This window comes from Halyomorpha halys, unplaced genomic scaffold (genome assembly GCF_000696795.3).
Source record: "Halyomorpha halys isolate HHAL.00 unplaced genomic scaffold, Hhal_1.1 Scaffold898.1, whole genome shotgun sequence".
Taxonomy (NCBI): Eukaryota; Metazoa; Arthropoda; class Insecta; order Hemiptera; family Pentatomidae; genus Halyomorpha; species Halyomorpha halys.
In genome coordinates this window covers 241,509-259,056 of record NW_027112804.1, presented here as the reverse complement: position 1 = coordinate 259,056, position 17,548 = coordinate 241,509, and the positions used below count along the sequence as shown (strand labels likewise).

The 17,548-nt window shown below is 29.3% G+C and overlaps 3 protein-coding genes across 8 annotated transcripts in view; 2 read left to right on the top strand and 1 right to left on the bottom strand.

The window, feature by feature from the left end:
* The window catches only part of LOC106686932 (exportin-4), a 21,379-nt gene extending 15,289 nt beyond the window's left edge, over positions 1–6,090 (top strand). The window contains exons 18-23 of the mRNA XM_014430541.3: positions 190–365; positions 474–654; positions 1,219–1,349; positions 1,548–1,760; positions 2,106–2,198; positions 4,374–6,090. Of these exons, the coding sequence (XP_014286027.1) occupies positions 190–365; positions 474–654; positions 1,219–1,349; positions 1,548–1,760; positions 2,106–2,198; positions 4,374–4,568 (989 nt within the window). The 3' untranslated portion in view covers positions 4,569–6,090. The remainder of the gene's footprint in view (positions 1–189; positions 366–473; positions 655–1,218; positions 1,350–1,547; positions 1,761–2,105; positions 2,199–4,373) is intronic.
* A 1,375-nt stretch (positions 6,091–7,465) lies between these two features.
* Positions 7,466–12,944, bottom strand: LOC106686935 (glycoprotein endo-alpha-1,2-mannosidase-like protein). 2 transcript variants are annotated; one of them, XM_014430545.3, is made up of 5 exons: positions 12,191–12,944; positions 11,897–12,126; positions 11,668–11,833; positions 8,102–8,283; positions 7,466–8,024 (listed from the first exon to the last, which is right to left on the bottom strand). In XM_014430545.3, the coding sequence occupies exons 1-5, from the start codon at positions 12,804–12,806 to the stop codon at positions 7,818–7,820; spliced, it is 1,401 nt and encodes a 466-aa protein (XP_014286031.1). In that variant the 5' UTR covers positions 12,807–12,944; the 3' UTR covers positions 7,466–7,817. The 2 variants fall into 2 exon arrangements, with proteins under 2 accessions (XP_014286031.1, XP_066906667.1); XM_067050566.1 differs by having other exon boundaries at positions 11,897–12,333.
* Positions 12,945–13,821: 877 nt separating this feature from the next.
* Positions 13,822–17,548, top strand: part of Isha (Insulator su(Hw) mRNA adaptor) — a 72,696-nt gene continuing 68,969 nt past the window's right edge. For 4 of the 5 annotated variants that reach the window (XM_014430525.3, XM_014430526.3, XM_014430522.3 and 1 more), the window contains exon 1: positions 13,822–14,040. In XM_014430525.3, coding sequence (XP_014286011.1) covers positions 14,011–14,040 — 30 coding nt within the window. In that variant the 5' untranslated portion in view covers positions 13,822–14,010. The remainder of the gene's footprint in view (positions 14,041–17,548) is intronic. The other variant, XM_014430523.3, reaches the window with a different exon arrangement.

The window sequence follows — 17,548 nt, the reverse complement described above, 5'->3', positions numbered from 1 at the left end:
TATCATGTCATTATGCCACCCACAAAATATACTTGTATATATTTTTAAGCAGTTGTAAATAACAATAAATAAATTATATATATATAAAAAGTTATTTCTACCCGGTATTAGACCTCATATAGATATTTAACTAATAAACATGGCTCCTCATTAAATAAAATGTTCCTAATCCTATTTTTTTATGTTAAGGAGTGGCTCAGGGAACTCAGGTTATGACAGTCCATTCTATATTTCATCTGCTCTCTCCTTTATTATCAGAATGTGCAAACTTGGCTGGAGTCTATTGCAATTTTCAGATGATAATTGAGCTGATTCTTGAATTGTTTTGTGACTGTGCCAGATCTATGCTTTGTTATCTTACACCTGTGAGTACTACCTAGTTTTGTTATTCATCAATTTTATCCTCACTCATATTTTATTTTTCCTGAAAAATTATCTTCAGTAACCATTTGAATTTTATTTTAATAAATTAGGCTGAGAGTAGAGTTTTTTATGAAGCTTGCCTACAAACCATTCAGATGTACGCTCGTTCCAACCTTGGTAGAAGGAGCCTCGAAGCAGGAACAGAAGAAGATGCATTCCATGATATCCAACTCCTAATGGAGCTGCTGACAACACTATTATCGAAAGACTTCATTGATCTAAGTCCTGCAGGTGTGTTTTTGTTCTGATAATGTTTGTATTGAGTTATTTTAAATATAAATGTAGACATTTTTAATTTAAATTTATTATTTAAATTAAAAATGTAAGTTTTTACTAATTTAATTATACTTTGGCTATTAAAATTAGCTGTTGTTATAATAATATAGTGTAATTCTGAGATATGATCTTAAACACTTGCATTCATATTTGATTGTTGATTCTTATTGAACTGAAAATTGACAGTGTTACTCATAACAACTTAAAGCTGGTGGAATTATGAAATGTACATTGAATTATTACTGTTTAATGACATATTTAACTCAGGCTGTACTGTTCAGTGTAAACATAGGACTCATGAACTTTCATACATATGGAATAAAATAAAGAAATGTGGTTGAATGAGTCTGCTGGGTTTGACATTCTTTGAGTGGGAAATTTGATATTTATACAGAATATAATCTAAAGAATTTTAAAAATATTGATATTTTTAAAATAGGAGAGCTCTCATCTATTTTAAACATATCTGTAACCTATAGAGTTTAACCATTTTGATGTCATTTCTGTCCATGTTTTCAGTTGACCCTGTCAATGGAGGTAACAATAGTGTTACTGCTTCTGACATTTGTCTATTTGGACTCAATATACTGATGCCACTGATGACTGTTGATCTGTTAAAGTTTCCATCCTTATGTTTACAATATTATAAAGTAAGTATAATTTTTTTAGTAATAATATTAATTTACAAAATTATTTCTTAAAATTCTCCTCCCCCCCTTTTTTTTTAAAGAGAAAAATTGTCTCGAAGTAGTTGAATCCTCTTAATTGTTTAATAAATTCAATAGAATAAAGTTTGTTTTACTGTAATAATTTTAAAGTAATTTTACTAACATTTGTTTGTTTAACAGATGGTGACATTTGTATGTGAGTTATGTCCTGAGAAGATAATGTCCCTTGGTGAAGACTTATTACGGGGAATATTAAATACTGTACAGTTAGGACTGCAGTCATTTGGTCAAGATGTAAATAACCTTTGCTGTGATTTCATACAGGCTTTGGGAACACATGTACACTCAACAGCAAGGCATACCTCATTTACTTATCTTGCTCCATTTGTCAAGGTTTGGCATTTATTTCCATATATTTAATATTTAACTATTTCCATAAAGTTTTCATTTGTCTTCATAATCTAATGTACACTTTTATGTGTTAATTGTATGTAACGTATCAGTTCTTTTATTGTCCAATAATCATTTTTTTATATTATGTTATCGTATTTCTCTATATACTTATTTGTATACCATGTATTATTATTTATTTAAAATTTAGGATCCATTAAAACAGAAAAAGAAAATATCAATAACACTATTTTTTCTGCATTAAATGAATATTGTTATTAGTATATTTGCTGTTTTAAAGATAAATTTAAAAAATGTCTCTAGTTAAAATACATTTTATCTTTGTAGTTATTGATGGAAATGATTCTTTTACGACAAGTAAACTCAGACGTTCTTCCTAATACTGGGCTTGCTTTATTTGTTCTCATATGCTGTTATCAGGTAAGTCTTGTTTTGTATGAAATTTATTTTAAAATGTATTTTGCATTTATTTAATTCGATTACTTTAATCTTTCAAATCCAAGAATTTTTTAAAATTATATTTCTCTTTTTTTTTCTGTCTTGTCTATACATTCTTGTACTGACTATTCCTAAAAATAATTTGGAAACCATGATGATCAACAAACACATTACATTATCTCTACTTTGGTTTAGACAAGTAAACTTATGCTAGCTCTAGTAATGAAGGCTATCATTCATTTTGTGGTAAACCTACTTAGTATTATTGTTCTTGAAGTAAGCTCATGAAGTAAAAATGGTTATTATCCTGGAGGTAATCTTTTTCTTGTTAAATGAACTTAAAAAGTTGTACCTGCACAACTGATAATGTCAAGGGATTTACTGATAAATATTGCTAAAAATGAAGAAAGGCATAGTAAAAAGTTTCTTGATAAAAAATTAAAAAGTAGATACCTAAACATTTCTTTTTCTTTACAATCTGGTCTCAACACTTCCTTCAATCCACCGACAGATCATCCAAAGTAATCTTGACTTTATGATTACATTTATTCTTTTTAGGGCTATTTTTTCAATTTATTTATGAAAATAAAATCTAATCAATTTCCAGCTTATAATATTGTTCTATAATGAAGCAAATGTAATTTAAACTCTCAATAACCAACCACCATAATTTATCTTTTATCGGCTCGACAGGTGCGTGCTACTTTTTTTTTTTTTAAGACCCCCTTTCCGGGCATTTATGACATACTAGAGGGAGAGGGGAAATCTACAGGTTACCATCCTAGTCTAACTAAGGGGGATTCCATGGGACCACCACAACAATAAAAGTTGCCCCTCCTCCCCCCCCCCCAGACTAAATTCAAACCGACACTGCTGCAGTCACAAGCCAGTCAAAGTTGGGGCTTTAACTCTCTCGGCTATGAACAGTCCAGGTGCTTGCAGCTGCCCTCAATACCAACCCCTCATGGAAATTTGTTGTAATATTTTAAACACATTGAATTTTATGCACTTCTTATCTATTAAATCCTAGATTTAGGATCTTGGTTTATATGTGAGTATATTGTTTATGTTTTTCCAATCAAATTGCTTGTAGAACAATAATTAACAGGAGAGGAGCTATTGTATCTCACTGTTTTAAACCTCAGTCACTTCAAAAGACTGATATCACACACCACTCTACTTAAGAGGTAATATTCGACATTGTACATTTTAATAATTGAATTAGTTTACTTGGCTTCTCCAGCTCAACAGGTTGCCCTTAAATCAATAAACACATCCGATCTGATGATATTCTTTCATCTCCTCAGAGATCTCCCTTAGAACGAAGATTTGATCAAAAGTACACTTATTGGATCAGAAACCAGCTTGATTGTCACCCAGTTTCTGTTCAATATATGGGAGGAGCCTATTGTAAAGGGCTATGGAGAAAATTTTATATGTGGTATTAAACAAACTTGATATTTGCTCCATATTGTTGATTCTTCCTTCTTTCATCTCTGTCAGAAAGTCATGACAACAGTTTCCATTGCTAAACATACATTTTGTATTATCAATCTTTAGTTCTGTGCCCAATTCCTTACCAAAATTCATAGTAATTGTTTTGTGAGCAATTTTAAAATATTCTATGTGTTCGTTTAATAATGCCTAATCGTTGGCACATTCAAGCATAGGTATTTTTACCAATCTGAGTTAAATCTTTTCCTACAAAAATTGTTTTTCTTATTTCATATTCCTGTGCAAAATTAAATTGAAGAAAGACAATTGTCCTTTTTTAAACTTCAAATAACTACTTCTTTGTTATTGGATAAAATGAAAAAGAACAAAAAAAAAACTACATTTAAATTAAAATGAGATATTAGATGGTCAGGAAGGCCGCCAGTAGTTCAGTGGTTAAGGCACTGTCTTATCAATTTGATGTCTATTGGTGGTGCCAATTCAAAGTCGGCCTGGGGCATTGAATTTTTTCATTGAGTGGCGGTCCCATAAAATGAAAAAAAGCTGACCCCCAACCATGGTTAGGCAGTATAGGATTCCAATGGGAGTCTTGGCTGAAAAAACAATAATAATAGTGGTCAGGAGTTGCAGTAAAAAATTAAATTAAGTTATATTTTAATGACATTTTATGTGAAACATTGCTTTATAATGTTAAATGTCTAGGAGGAGTATGGCAGGGTTGTTGAAACTTGGATCAATGCACAAAACGATCCTTCAATTGCTCAGAGGCTAGCTGCAGCTTTCACCGATCTCACTTCAAATGTAGCGCTGAATACAGACAGAGGACAGAAGGCCAGGTTTAAAGATTCATTTGATAAATTTATAATTGATGTACACGGGTTTCTTTTGGTTAAATAACTGTTTATATTATTTGACTCAATCTTGATGGCAGGATTTCTTTTTCTTTTTTTTTCTTTTTTTTTTAAGAACATATTCAACATATGTTAAACTGATTTTATTGTAATAAAATATTAGTATAGGAATAAATTTCCTACCTACCCATGTAAGTCTATTTTGGTTAAATTTACCAAAGTGATTAAAAGATTAACAGTTCTTGTGATCATGAGACCCCATATAATTTGTAAATATGAATTGTAAGATCAAGAATATTGTGACCAATAATCATACTATCACTGTTTTTTTTTTTATTTTTATACTTATAAATTATAATAAGTAATGGAAATGTAGCATTTATTTACTATAGTTCACCTACTATTAAAATTAAATTTTTATGTAGTGAACATTTCACAATTTTTTTTTTTTTTTTAATTTATTGTAAATATCTCCTATTTGATTTATTCAAGCAAACTTTTTTTTTTTTAGTTTTAATTAAAGACTAGAGAAATCAGTAATGAATATGTGAATATAATTTGTATGTTCCATAAATGCATATTTTATTTGTTGATGAAGTTTTCAAAATTCTCCTTGTTTAAAAACTTATATTTAACATCCAGAATGAAAGGGGCACTACTCGAAATTTTTCTCTGAATATTATTTAGATTTGAGCTGTATCAATTATCCTTATAGGCATCCCTTTAATATTAGGTTATAATTAACGAATGAAGTGATTCAGTTCTAATCTGTTCTAAACCAAGATAATCCCTTGAGGGCTTCTTCTTAGGGTGTATAAATCACTATATACTATTATTGTTGTAAATATTAAATATAATACTTCTAAATAACTTTCAACTAAATTTTTGGAGCCTTGCCCCTTTCATTCAGGATATGCCATATATCCTACATGTTCACTTTTGTTACTTACATAAAAGGTATTTTTGATATGAAATTGAAATGGAGCTTGGATGATTTTCATTTTTAAGATATTAATTTTGAAGAATTCTTACTATAATCAAATAATTTGGTTACATTTAATAGAGTTGTAACAGATTTTCTGTACTTTTTGTAGTTTTTGTTTAATGTTTTTTGTTACTATTTTTTTCTGTACCAGTAGTTTAGTTTATTAGTTCTTGAGTGAAATTAGTAACTGAAGACTGGTTGATTTATAAAATAGCTTTATAAAGTAACATTCAAATAAGTTTATTGTCATGTTGTTTGTTATTACTAATTTTCATTATTTTCTTGTCATTTGTTAGATTATCGGCAAGAAAAATCTTTGTTTACTTGAAATAAACATAAATATATGTTTTATGATATCTTTAGTTAGAAGTTAAGGTCTTGTAATTCCATGGTATGTTTTGTGTGACAAGATTATGTCAACTTTTATGTGATCATTATTTGTTTGTTTGGTTTAGAACTTTGTTCATTATCGATTCCATAAGGCATTAAAATAACATTAAAACTTTGTTGTTATTGTTGTTGCTTTTCTGTATGTAAAAGAGTTTTAATGTGCTATTTTTTAAATATATTTGTATTTATTTCATTTTGTTTCTTATTTATTACACTTTTTTCCTGATCATTGTTTCATCCCCAGAACTATAAAAATTAATAATATATTATGCTCTAAATTTATTATGCATAAAATAAATTTTGACTAATATATTTTTGGGAATTACCATTGTCATTAATTAAATATATAAAAATTCAATTGGCAGCAGATTAGGAAGTTTAAGTATCACTGATAATTGCAAATAGTATTATATAATCTATAGGATAAGTATACATTTACTGCTAGAATGAGAAACACTTAAAATGGACAACCTGCAGCCCAAACTTCAATCCTACAGAAAATTTCTTTGGTAGGAGCCAGAGAGGTACAGAATGACGGGATGATATCCAAGAGGGGATAATCACACAAAAAGTATGCTTAGGATTTAAAGCAAGCACTGAAAGAGCCAAGGACAGTTAAAACTAGGGAATAAAAAAATAATGATTAAATAATTTCTTTAAAAAAAACAAGATTTTTTGTTAAAGTATGTTATTTATTAGTTTGTACAATTTAGTTTAAAAATAAAATGTTTTTAACACATTAGTTAGGTAATAGTACATGTGTAACTCCATATAGCAGGTAAACATGCATTCACTTACATAAAAAATGAGTTAAACTTATGCATTATTTTCTATTGTTATGGGCTACAAGTTATATAAACTATGACCCAAAACATACTTTCCAGTTGAAGGAATAGGGCAGACATTTTCTCATAGTATATAGTTGAATCATGGCCTGGAATAACATTTCATGTTATATAGTTTTTTAGTTTACAGGATTGGCAAAACATGTTTGAATCACATTTTGTATTATAATTGATGTACTTTGTATGTAACGTTATACCAATATTTTCCGCTATGTTATCATTGAATCATAATCTATGGTATTATTTAATGTACATAATGAAATAATACGAATGTAATCAAAAATTATTACATGAGTGAATCCTGACCATGGTTCAATTCAGTGCCTGCCCCATGTTATTTAAGGGTGACAGTTGTGAACTAGCACTATATTTTATTGTAGGAAACTCGATCATTTTTTTCAAGGACACAAAATTTGATAACATTTTAGCCTTTATAGATAAATAAATAAACCATTGTTCAACCAGCATTTATTTATTTTAAATATCATCAGTCTTTCACATAAAATTTAAAAAAAGAAAAGAGGTTTATTTTTTTGGATAATAAAACTAATCATAACAAAAATTAAAAAAGATAATATAATAAGCTAACAACACTTCCATATATATATTATCTTGTCATCCTTAGCCAGACTACTCCAATTTTGTCAATGTTTGTTTTTTCTCTTTAATCTGCATTCAGCAATGTATAATTGGTCATCTTTACCAACTATTTCTTAAACTTTCTTTTATTTTTTATTTTTTACCTTCATGCAGCAATGTAAAATTGGCAACCTTTACCAACTTTGACTCTCTTTTTTTGTCCTTTAAGCTCCATTCAGCAATGTATAATTGCGACTATGTATAATTGACTGCCCTTACCAGTCTGGTCCATCTTATTTTCCCTCCCAATAAGCAGCATTAATAGATAATCATATTGTAAGATATTTATTGGGTTCAAAATAGTTAAATGTTCCTAAAATTGGGAACATCATTTAATCTCCATTAATTTTGGCTTGGTCTTTTTACACAACTGTAACTAAGCTTTACAGATTCATTTTTTTTTTTTTGTTTACCTTCTTAGTAACAAACCATCTATTCATTCAGATGAAGACAGAAACTGTTTTACCCACCATCTGGTTAAATTGATGTAGAAAAGTGAACCTTCTGGCTCATAGTCTAAGTAAACTCTTGTATGAGACTTCTTGGATTTAGCCGGCTCAATTTGACTTCCATCTTCCCAATTGTTAAAACTAGAAATACTTACAAACCATGGTCTTTTGGAAAGAGCACTTCTCCATCCCACCTATTTTCATTTTCAGAAACAAGTATTTTTACTAGAAATTCTTTCATGATTAATTATGTATTTGGAAAAATACATACCTCATAATAGTTACCCTTTAGTCGATGTCTAGTATCCTTTATCGATGAGATATCTGAAAATCCAGGTCCAACGGATGGAATAAACAAGAGAGTATTTTCTTGGCAAAATTTGGCCAAAGAATTCCAATTTTTCCAAGACGATCCATAACTATGACCATTTCCAGAGGAATAAGTATATAAACCTAAAAAAAACAGAAAGAGAATGTTTATGAGACCATATGCATTCAAACAGTTTTATCATGGCTATTATTTTTTACTACAGAATGATAATGTACCATTACTATTGCATATTCTCTAAAACCAACAAGTTAAAATAGAAGAAATCTATAATCTGATAACTGAAAAAAGTAGAACCGGAATGGAATAGAAGGAATCATGACAGGGAAAATGGTGAGAAAAGAATATATTGAAAAACATTTATCAAGTACCATGCTGACTAGTTGGGGCAGGCCAAGGACCACTTTGGTCATCAGTACGCGGAGAAGATATCATACTGATTTAAACGTTTCCCATGTAACTCTAATACTGTACATTACCTACACATCCAAATAAAATTTATTCTACTTTTTATATATATCTTGGGAATGAATTGACAAATAACCAAGTGACACAATAATGTTAATCTATTTAACAAAAAAATTAAAAATCCATAAGTTGTTTAAGATTAGTTCTAATGTTAGTGTTTAGTATATCATGCATAACTTTAGTTAAGTAATCTATATTTAATCAACCTAAACTGGATAGATAGAAAACCTTTTACTTTCATTGAAACCATTGACCATTACAAAAAATATTTACATGTTATTTAAACCCTTTGTATTGACTTCTAGCAAATCATATAATTTAGTTATTCCCAACATTACGTCAACTTAAATACAACTTGTATTCAAAGGGTCTTGATCATCAATTATATATTACATACTAGATACACACTAGTCTTTTGTACACAGCTATTGATGTTAATAGCCTAAAATTGGCAACCATTTTTCATGTAGAATTTTCTTCAGAAGAAAATTACAGAGCTTCTTGAGCCCTTTTGTTTTTTACTCGTAACTCTCCTTTAATGAACTAGAATGTTGACAGATAGAACATGACCGACTTTAGTTACCTTCTGTGATGCATCTTATGCCAATTTGCTCTTTTTCTGATTTTCATGGACAATTGGTATATCAAGGTTCTACCTGAAATAATCATAATTTCGAGAAACAGAGCTTCAAATTTTCAATTTCAAAAGTTTTGTTTTCTAGATAGAACTATATCACCCTAGTAGTTCCTTAATTTTTCAAACTGTGGCATTGAAATTTATTTGGAAGCAGAACAGCTTTGTTATGAGATATTCCTGAAGAAAAACACAATTTTGTTTGTTAAAACACTGTCAAACCAAGCCAACAACCTAGGACAGACTGAACATTGGTATTTTTAGTGAAGTTCAAGTAGAAGACACCCAACAGCTTGTGATGGCCTTTTCAAACTTTTTTTGAATTTCACTACAGGTCCTTTCAGAGCCAAATGAACGACTTGTATCTTAAAGCTATGACTGTTGGATGGTTTGGCCTTTTGGACATTTTTAAAGGAATATATAAGATAAAATCTAACTTTCATAAATAACTCCAGGTGCTCCGCATCAAAATTGACTAACTGTCTTGCATTGTCTCCATTAAATATCTCTAAACAATACCAAGTAATCGATAAATGTCTTATTAATATCCACTTCATAGATGCTTGCTCACAACACTAATACATATCATCCAACCCAAAGTTCACAAATATCATTGATAAAAAATATATTGATCCTTTGTTCTGGAAAATTACAGCTTCTCTGGCGGTTGTAACTTGTTAAGAATCTTTAGCCATAACATTATAATTTTATCATTTTTTCTTGAATGATGGTTTCATTTCATGAATTATAGAATTAAAGATATTAGGTATAATATCTCTTGATTGTTTTTTCTTGAATGATGGTTTCATTTCATGAATTATAGCATTAAAGATATTAGGTATAATATCTCTTGATTGTTTATAGCAGTGTTAAATTACTCTATGTTATAGCATTTCCTATAAATTTAGTAGTAATTATACCTAGTTGCAAGTAAATACAAATATCTACACACATTCTTAAATAACTTAGATAAGGTGAACATTGCAATCAAATAGGGAGAAAAACCTTAGGTAGCTAATCAAAAATAGTATTATTGAAAAAATGAATGAAAATGGAAAGTGGGAAAATTGAATAACCTTTTTTAGGCATGAAATAAAGCTTAGTAAGAAAAATAATAAGAATAAATCTGGAATAAGAGACAACTTTAAGGAAACTAAAAGCAACTTAAGAAATAATGCATTTATCACCAATTAATTAGAGAAATGCCTTGAAACAGGCTATGGTACTCAAAATTAATCATTGATGTAAAACTACTGTCTACTATTAATGTAAAACTATTTCAAGTTAAATTATCTATTTCTTTCTATTTTTTAATTTATTTAAATATCAACTATGGAGATTACTACAAACTGCAAAGAAACTCCATTTAAAAAAATGTATTCGATTAATTTCACTCAACATGAGTATATTTAACCATATCATAAAATAAATATACGTACAATACACAATTGGTACACTACTTGATAAGCAAGACCAAGCTAATCCTTTTAGAATTACCACCATTATACTATTACCACCATAGAACCTTACCACCAAGAGCTGATTTGATCAGTTTTATTTTCAACCAAAATATTTTTCTAACTTATCAAAGAATTTAGTCTCTACTCTACAATGTCTGGATGTACCCTACTAAGGGCCCCTATCATTAGTGTTAATCTAAGACAGGACAGGGGGGTCTGTGGACCCAGTAACATTATTTTTATACTTTTAATATTATATTACACTTTCAATATAGTATACAATAATTATTGAACTCCCTCCTTTATTTATTTATATGGAAGAAACAAAAAAATGAAGTTCAGAAAATCAAAATTTAAGACAAGTAAATATTCCTCTAGGTCCCATGTCATGCTGTGGGTTAACTGACAGACTGTTAAGGACTGACAGAAGAGAAAATAAAGTAGTATGATCTATAGATGGAAAATTGATTTAGCTGAAGATCTCTGGGCACCTGGCTAAATTATTATTTACTTTATTGCCATACAAAATAAATCTTCATACTTGCTCTGATTAAAACAGGACAGCAACCTTTGACCTTGGTAGACAGAATTAATTGCCTCTAACTTAACTACTTCCATTCACTCAGATCTAACTATCAGTATCTAAAAATGGATTCAAAACTGAGCCCGGATATTGGAAATGTAAAAGGACTTTGATAAATAAATCGAGTACATTAATTATTAAATAAGAAATGAATAAAAACTATCTTTAAGTTTTACATATCTCTTGATTTTTTATAAAGAATATAGTAAAACATAGAAATTCATTAACAGTGTTTGAGCGATAAGAATTAAAAATAAAAATATAATAGCCACAGATACTTATACTTTTTTCTTTATAATATCTACAAAGAAATTCAAAGTCAGAATAAACTATTAAGCTAATAATTCAAATATTTGAAACAAACCATCAAAAGAAGCATGCTTTATTTCCATCATGTGGTTTTGATCGGATAAATGTCCAATAAAGGTTCCATCATACTTTGTTTTTCTAAGAGATATATTTCCTTTTTCTGATAAAATTTCTTTCCAGAAATAACTACTATGCTTATAAGACTCATGTATATAAAAAACCTGGAAAGGAAGAATTTAAACTGTGTCCAAAACTATATTTTATTCATGCAAATATTAACTCACAGGCAGCAACTTCTTTTCTTTTTTTAAAAGATATAATGATGGATGATCTCCAACTTTCAGCATCAAATATTGTATTTGTTTTATGATAGACTTGTGTGTTCTACCTGTGTAAAAATAAATTTGGAATGCAACTTTTAATTCATATTTTAAAGCAGTATCCATCAATCGTTGAAGAATATCTCCTGGGGAGTCGGGAAAAGAGGGTGGTAACCAAGAGAGGACAACAACTCCTATGACAAAATACCAAATATCAACATATGATTTAATAATTAAAGCATTATTGATTGGCATTACCTATCCCTGCTTTTCTTATCATTTTCATGTGATGGTCTATGATAGATGTATTTTTAGAACTATAACATCCCAAATAAGGATAGAAGCTTGAATAAATGTTTTCTGGAGGAAGTTTGTCCTTTTCATTGTCTTCCTCTTTAAAAATTAATTCTTTATTCCAATGCTGCCAAAACCCATCCTCTCGGAGTGTTCTGAACCAAGCATAATAGAAAATATGTACTCTATAATTTGGATGAGGCAAATCTTCCAAATTTGAAACTTTAGTTATTAAAATATTTTTCATTTTTTTTGACAGGTTCTCAATTTTTTTTTGGACCCATTTGGCTTTTAGTTCATAAATCGAAGGTATTTTGACTAAATTATCACTAGTAATATTGAAAAAAATATATCTACTAGAGGTAGCAGTAGATAAAAGGCTCTTACTCATTACATTTAGTTGTCTTTGTTGGTAAAGGGATATACAAAGTACTAAAAGTAAAAGGAATAATATTGGTGGTAAAATGAATTTGTGATGTAATCTAGTAACTTTATAATAAATACATCCTAAAATAATAGTCCTTATTTTTTGAATAAAGGTTGAGAGATAGAAACACCAAAAATTGTATTTAGATTTCATCGCCTTAATACACTAAATAGCTCCAAATCAGGAACAATTCTAAACGATATTCTAAGACACAAGCTACCCCATAAAACCCTAACTTCTGACTGCAACTGCGCAAAGTTGCCAGGCATCAAAGGGGCAGGGCACAATAATTCGCCTAAAATATAATATCTTTAACATTAAAGCCTCGTACTGAAATATTTTTCATATAGATCATTTTTCTAATCTTAAAAATAATCTAACATTGCTGGAAGAACATTTTTATAAATTACGAATATTCCATTACGTGGTATTAATGTATGTGAAGAAACAATGACTATAAGTATAACTTTCTATTATACTTTTGTAATAAATCTAAACCAAACCATTATAATGACTATTTATAGGTTTAAATAGAGTACTAAAAGGAATTATTATCAGGGGGGGGAGAGGAGGAGGCGACCGTCCAAGACCCTACGTAATAAAAAAATTTAAATAAATGACAGATTACAATTGAATTATAATTTTGGGGACTTTTGTAAACCTCCTTCAATTCCTTGGCCTTCCTCTTTAAGGGAATTCCATATCCTCAAACTTTTCGGCAGCAACCTGAAAAAGGGGGACCTAACAAGATGGTATTATCCAAAGGCCCGTAATGTAGAGAACCTCCATTGATAATGTTCAACAGAAAACATACGTGAAGTTTCAGTAATCCTAATTTCTGTTTAAACTCAAATAATTTTTTTACTCCACAAATTTCGATTTTTCTTAATTAAATTTAGCTTAAATTAGATTTATTATAAATAAAACAACATAATATCTCGATGGTAGAAATTATACAATTCTATTTAACCCATCTCATGGACTAATATAATTTTATTTTAAATTAAATTTCGCTTAGAGTGCGAGTTTTTTAATATACAATTAATGTTTCAGAACTAATTATTGGACTGAACTTCTAATATTAATGAAAATTATATTACAAAACAGAAAAATATTTTGATTTAATATTCATATCACTTCTTTTAACTTAAAAGTTAATACTTGAAAGATGATTGGAAAGAGCACATTAGCCTTTGAGCATGGACGCTAAGGCAGTGAACTAGCAGCCATTGATGGTTTTGCGCGTATTCGAGAAAAATGTGTTATATTAACTTTTTGCTTGTATTTTAGTGAAGTTGTTGTTTGTTTTTATTGTTTAAAGTTATTGTCTCTTGTGGATAAATCCTTGATTGGAAAAATGGACGCGGTCAAGGCTTTTAATTCGGAGGTAAGATATACTATTGACATGTACTTGTGATTTGTTTATCGATAACATTTTTAAAATGTTTTTGTGTAGCTGTTATTTATTGTGTCTTATTTTTGCTGTTTTTACGAATCTATTTATTATTCATACATTAGGTTTTTTGATTTCGCACTTTAAACATAACTGTAGGTTATGTTGTGATAGATAAAGGGTACAGCTTTTCCCCTTTAATGTTATTGAGGGTTCTTACTCAAGTAGAATCGTGATTATCTTTTAAATGTATTAGTTTTATAAGTCAGTGAGAATTCACCAGCCTAATTTAATTGATTTTCATCACATCACTGTTATGTTGACTTCTGTAGAGTACCTATGTAGTCCATGAAGTGTTATTTGGATATGGCATTGATTAATTTTAATATTGATGCCTTATTTATGATTGTTGTCAAAATTTTGGTAATTTAATTAGTTTTATATGCCAATTTTTCATGAAAATATGTTGTCCTTAATAATAAACTTGGCTATTCTTGTAATTATCACAATGTCCCATGATTTATGATCAGGAAACACCATTAACAACTGCTGAATGTTATATTATTATCAATCCTGATTGATTTCTTTGTTTTGTTTATGAAATTGTTGATTGATTTTGTTTATTACTATAAAGTGCTTCTTTATAGTATTTGTCTTATTATTCTTCCGAACATGAAATTTTATTTTATACATCTCCACCTGAATAGTCTAATATCAGAATTAAGTACTGATCCTTTAGAGTCTGTCGAATCCATCTACACTAATTGAATAATAAGATATTTTTTACTATTAGAGGATAAATTTTTATTTAGTATTTTTAATTCTAAAAGATATCCAACTACGCTAATTTGCAAAATTTTGTCAGTTCATAAAATCTCAGCATCTGTTGCTCTAATGAAGGTCTACTACTTAGTCCAAAGTGTTAGTACACAAGAAAAAATAAATGTCACTTTTTAGTGACCAAACCCACAAATTGATTTCTCCTTAAATTATTTAGTGAGATTGGTTGAATTATGCATATGGACATTGAAAGGACATTATCTTTCACAGAGAAACTAATCTTGAACACACCTCAATTTAGAGGCATTAATTGAAGAACATTGTACTGATCATAAGGAAAATTATAGGAACTGAAATGGAGTATCAATGCTTAACGCTACTAAGATCTATTTACTTTATTTATGGTATACTACTTTGTTAGTGGCTGTTATAGTTATTTGTTAATTTGTCTGGAGTTGAAATAAGCACATAATATTAAGGTGCCTCTACACATTTACCAGAATATGGCAAATTCGCTCATGCAAAAGTTTGGGGATGATTTTTTGGAATAAGTTTACCTGAACTTGTAGCCAACCTGTTGAATGTCGCTTTTTCTGGCATAAATCAAAGGGCACTTGTGCTGCTTTCATGCGTTTCTGTTCAATTAGTATTGTTTATAGCCTTTAGGACTGTGTAGCCGAGGTGGTTGAGGCGTAGGTTTAAGCCTCCTCGGCACTTCAGTGGTGCCGCCTGGGAGGTTGACTTTTATTTCTTGGCGATCCCACAAAATAAAAAACTGACCCTCCTACCATGGTTAGAATCGGTCGGTTACCTGTTAATAAATATTTATTTTATTTCCTTTTTGCAATGAAAGTAGTGTAAATAAAATGTGATAGCCAGTAAAATTTAAAAAATTGAAAAACACATTAGTGAGTAGACACCGACATTTGTTTATTCTTCTGTTCACCAAATTTTTGTACGTCTTGGATTTGCAGCAAGTGGCAAACTTGTATATCCAGAAAAAAAGTGATTTGCATATACTTCAACTATAATTTACTTGAACGAGATAAAATGAGTGCTAGTTAAGTTTGTAGTGGAAAGGAGCTAATGAGTTAAAAACCTTTAGTATGATGTCTTTTTTAGAGCTAATAGGATAGTGGTGCTCTGTGAGAGATATCTCTTATAATGCTGTGTGAGGGTTATGTAGAGAAAACAATTTATTTTTAATAATGTATCAATCAGCTCTGAAATCATTGTGTATAATCCATTAAAAATCCTTCCTTCTGTTCTTAAGTTGAGATCTCGTTCTAATAACAAAGCAAAATCACATGAGTTACTGTGATTCTAAATAGTCTTGTAACCGTTAGATGTTACCTCGTCCATTTATTATGGATGCAATCTCGGGTCCTCAGTATTTAAAGACTTTTTGTGCTATGCCATTCTTCCACTTGCTTTATCTCTCTTAAATCTAAATTCATCTAATTTCACTTCTGTCTTTTTCATTGTTTTCCTGATGTTGCTCCTCTTTTTCCCTTTTTTTTGTTTCTTTAAAAATTATCTCAGTATTTTATTGGTCATTTAATATTTCAAACGGACTTACCAAACAATTTTTTAATTATTTATAGATGGGATATTGAGATGAGAGAATTGTTTTAATTGCATGTCTTACATACACAATCAGAAACTGATGATTTTTAGGTATTAAAGTTTATGGATATGATTTATTCAATTTCTCACTGATTAGTGTAATTTGTTAATTCTCAATAAAGGATATAAAAATACATATAAAGTAAAATGGTTGAATAACTGAAGAAACAATTTAACTTTAGATTTACGGGGCCTGTCAATTTGACGAATTTCAAATATCAAAATGAAATACCCATAAAAAACAGCATTAATATTAAACATTTTTCATCATCATTTAATCCTAATAACTCATACACAAAATTATTTTTCCTAAGCTTTCTAATTTTGCTAATTTGTATGTAGTATACTTGTCTCTATAAAACCCATCGATTCGAAGGGCCAGCTGATTTTGTGAACAATCCTTATAAGTTTGTTGTATGGATGCTGAGTGCTATCTTATATTTTTTGTTTTTCCCTTATACTATCATTAAAGAAACCTTATCTCTTATGCTAATCACTGAAGAAACAAGATACGATCTTTCATATGATTGCTGCAGTGATAGTGTAAGAACATTTTTCAAAGGCAGTGTGCTAAAGTTTCAATTATTATAGGCAGTATCTGCTTATTGTATGTATTGGTAATTGAATTTGGAAATTCCCAATTTTTATTTTGACCATCCCTCTCTTCTACCAATGATAAGTAAATCCAGGAGATATAATAAAATATTGGACAAAATTATCGACATCAATGAAGATACTTACGAAGAAGATCAAGATGCATTAGTCCAAAGTGAAGCTGAAAATCAATAAATCTTATTACCAATACTGTTATAAAAAAAAAATACTTTTTACTTATTTATAATTTGTTTAAACCTAAAGCCTGATTTAGTTCGATTCAGATTTAATTTGAATAAATCAATTTTATGAAGCAAATGGTTGTTTTTGCTTATGTATCAATCTGACAAGTACTTGTAGAGAAAAGTATATGAGAAACATCCGTAAACTAGAGAATCGTCAAAATAAAAGAAACTTTATAGATAGACTATTTCAAAGTTCCTGATTTATCTGTTCTTTTTTCTTTCCTTTTTGAGGAATGATGAATATATATGTATATATA

Coding starts and splice junctions, on each gene's coding strand:
- LOC106686935 (XM_014430545.3), bottom strand. CDS start 12,806: ATGAAATCTAAATACAATTTTTGGTGTTTCTATCTCTCAACCTTTATT. Junction 12,127..12,190: donor GATAAGAAAAGCAGGGATAG/GTAATGCCAATC, acceptor ATTTTGTCATAG/GAGTTGTTGTCCTCTCTTGG. Junction 8,284..11,667: donor AAAGCATGCTTCTTTTGATG/GTTTGTTTCAAA, acceptor TGTTTTTTTTAG/GTTTATATACTTATTCCTCT.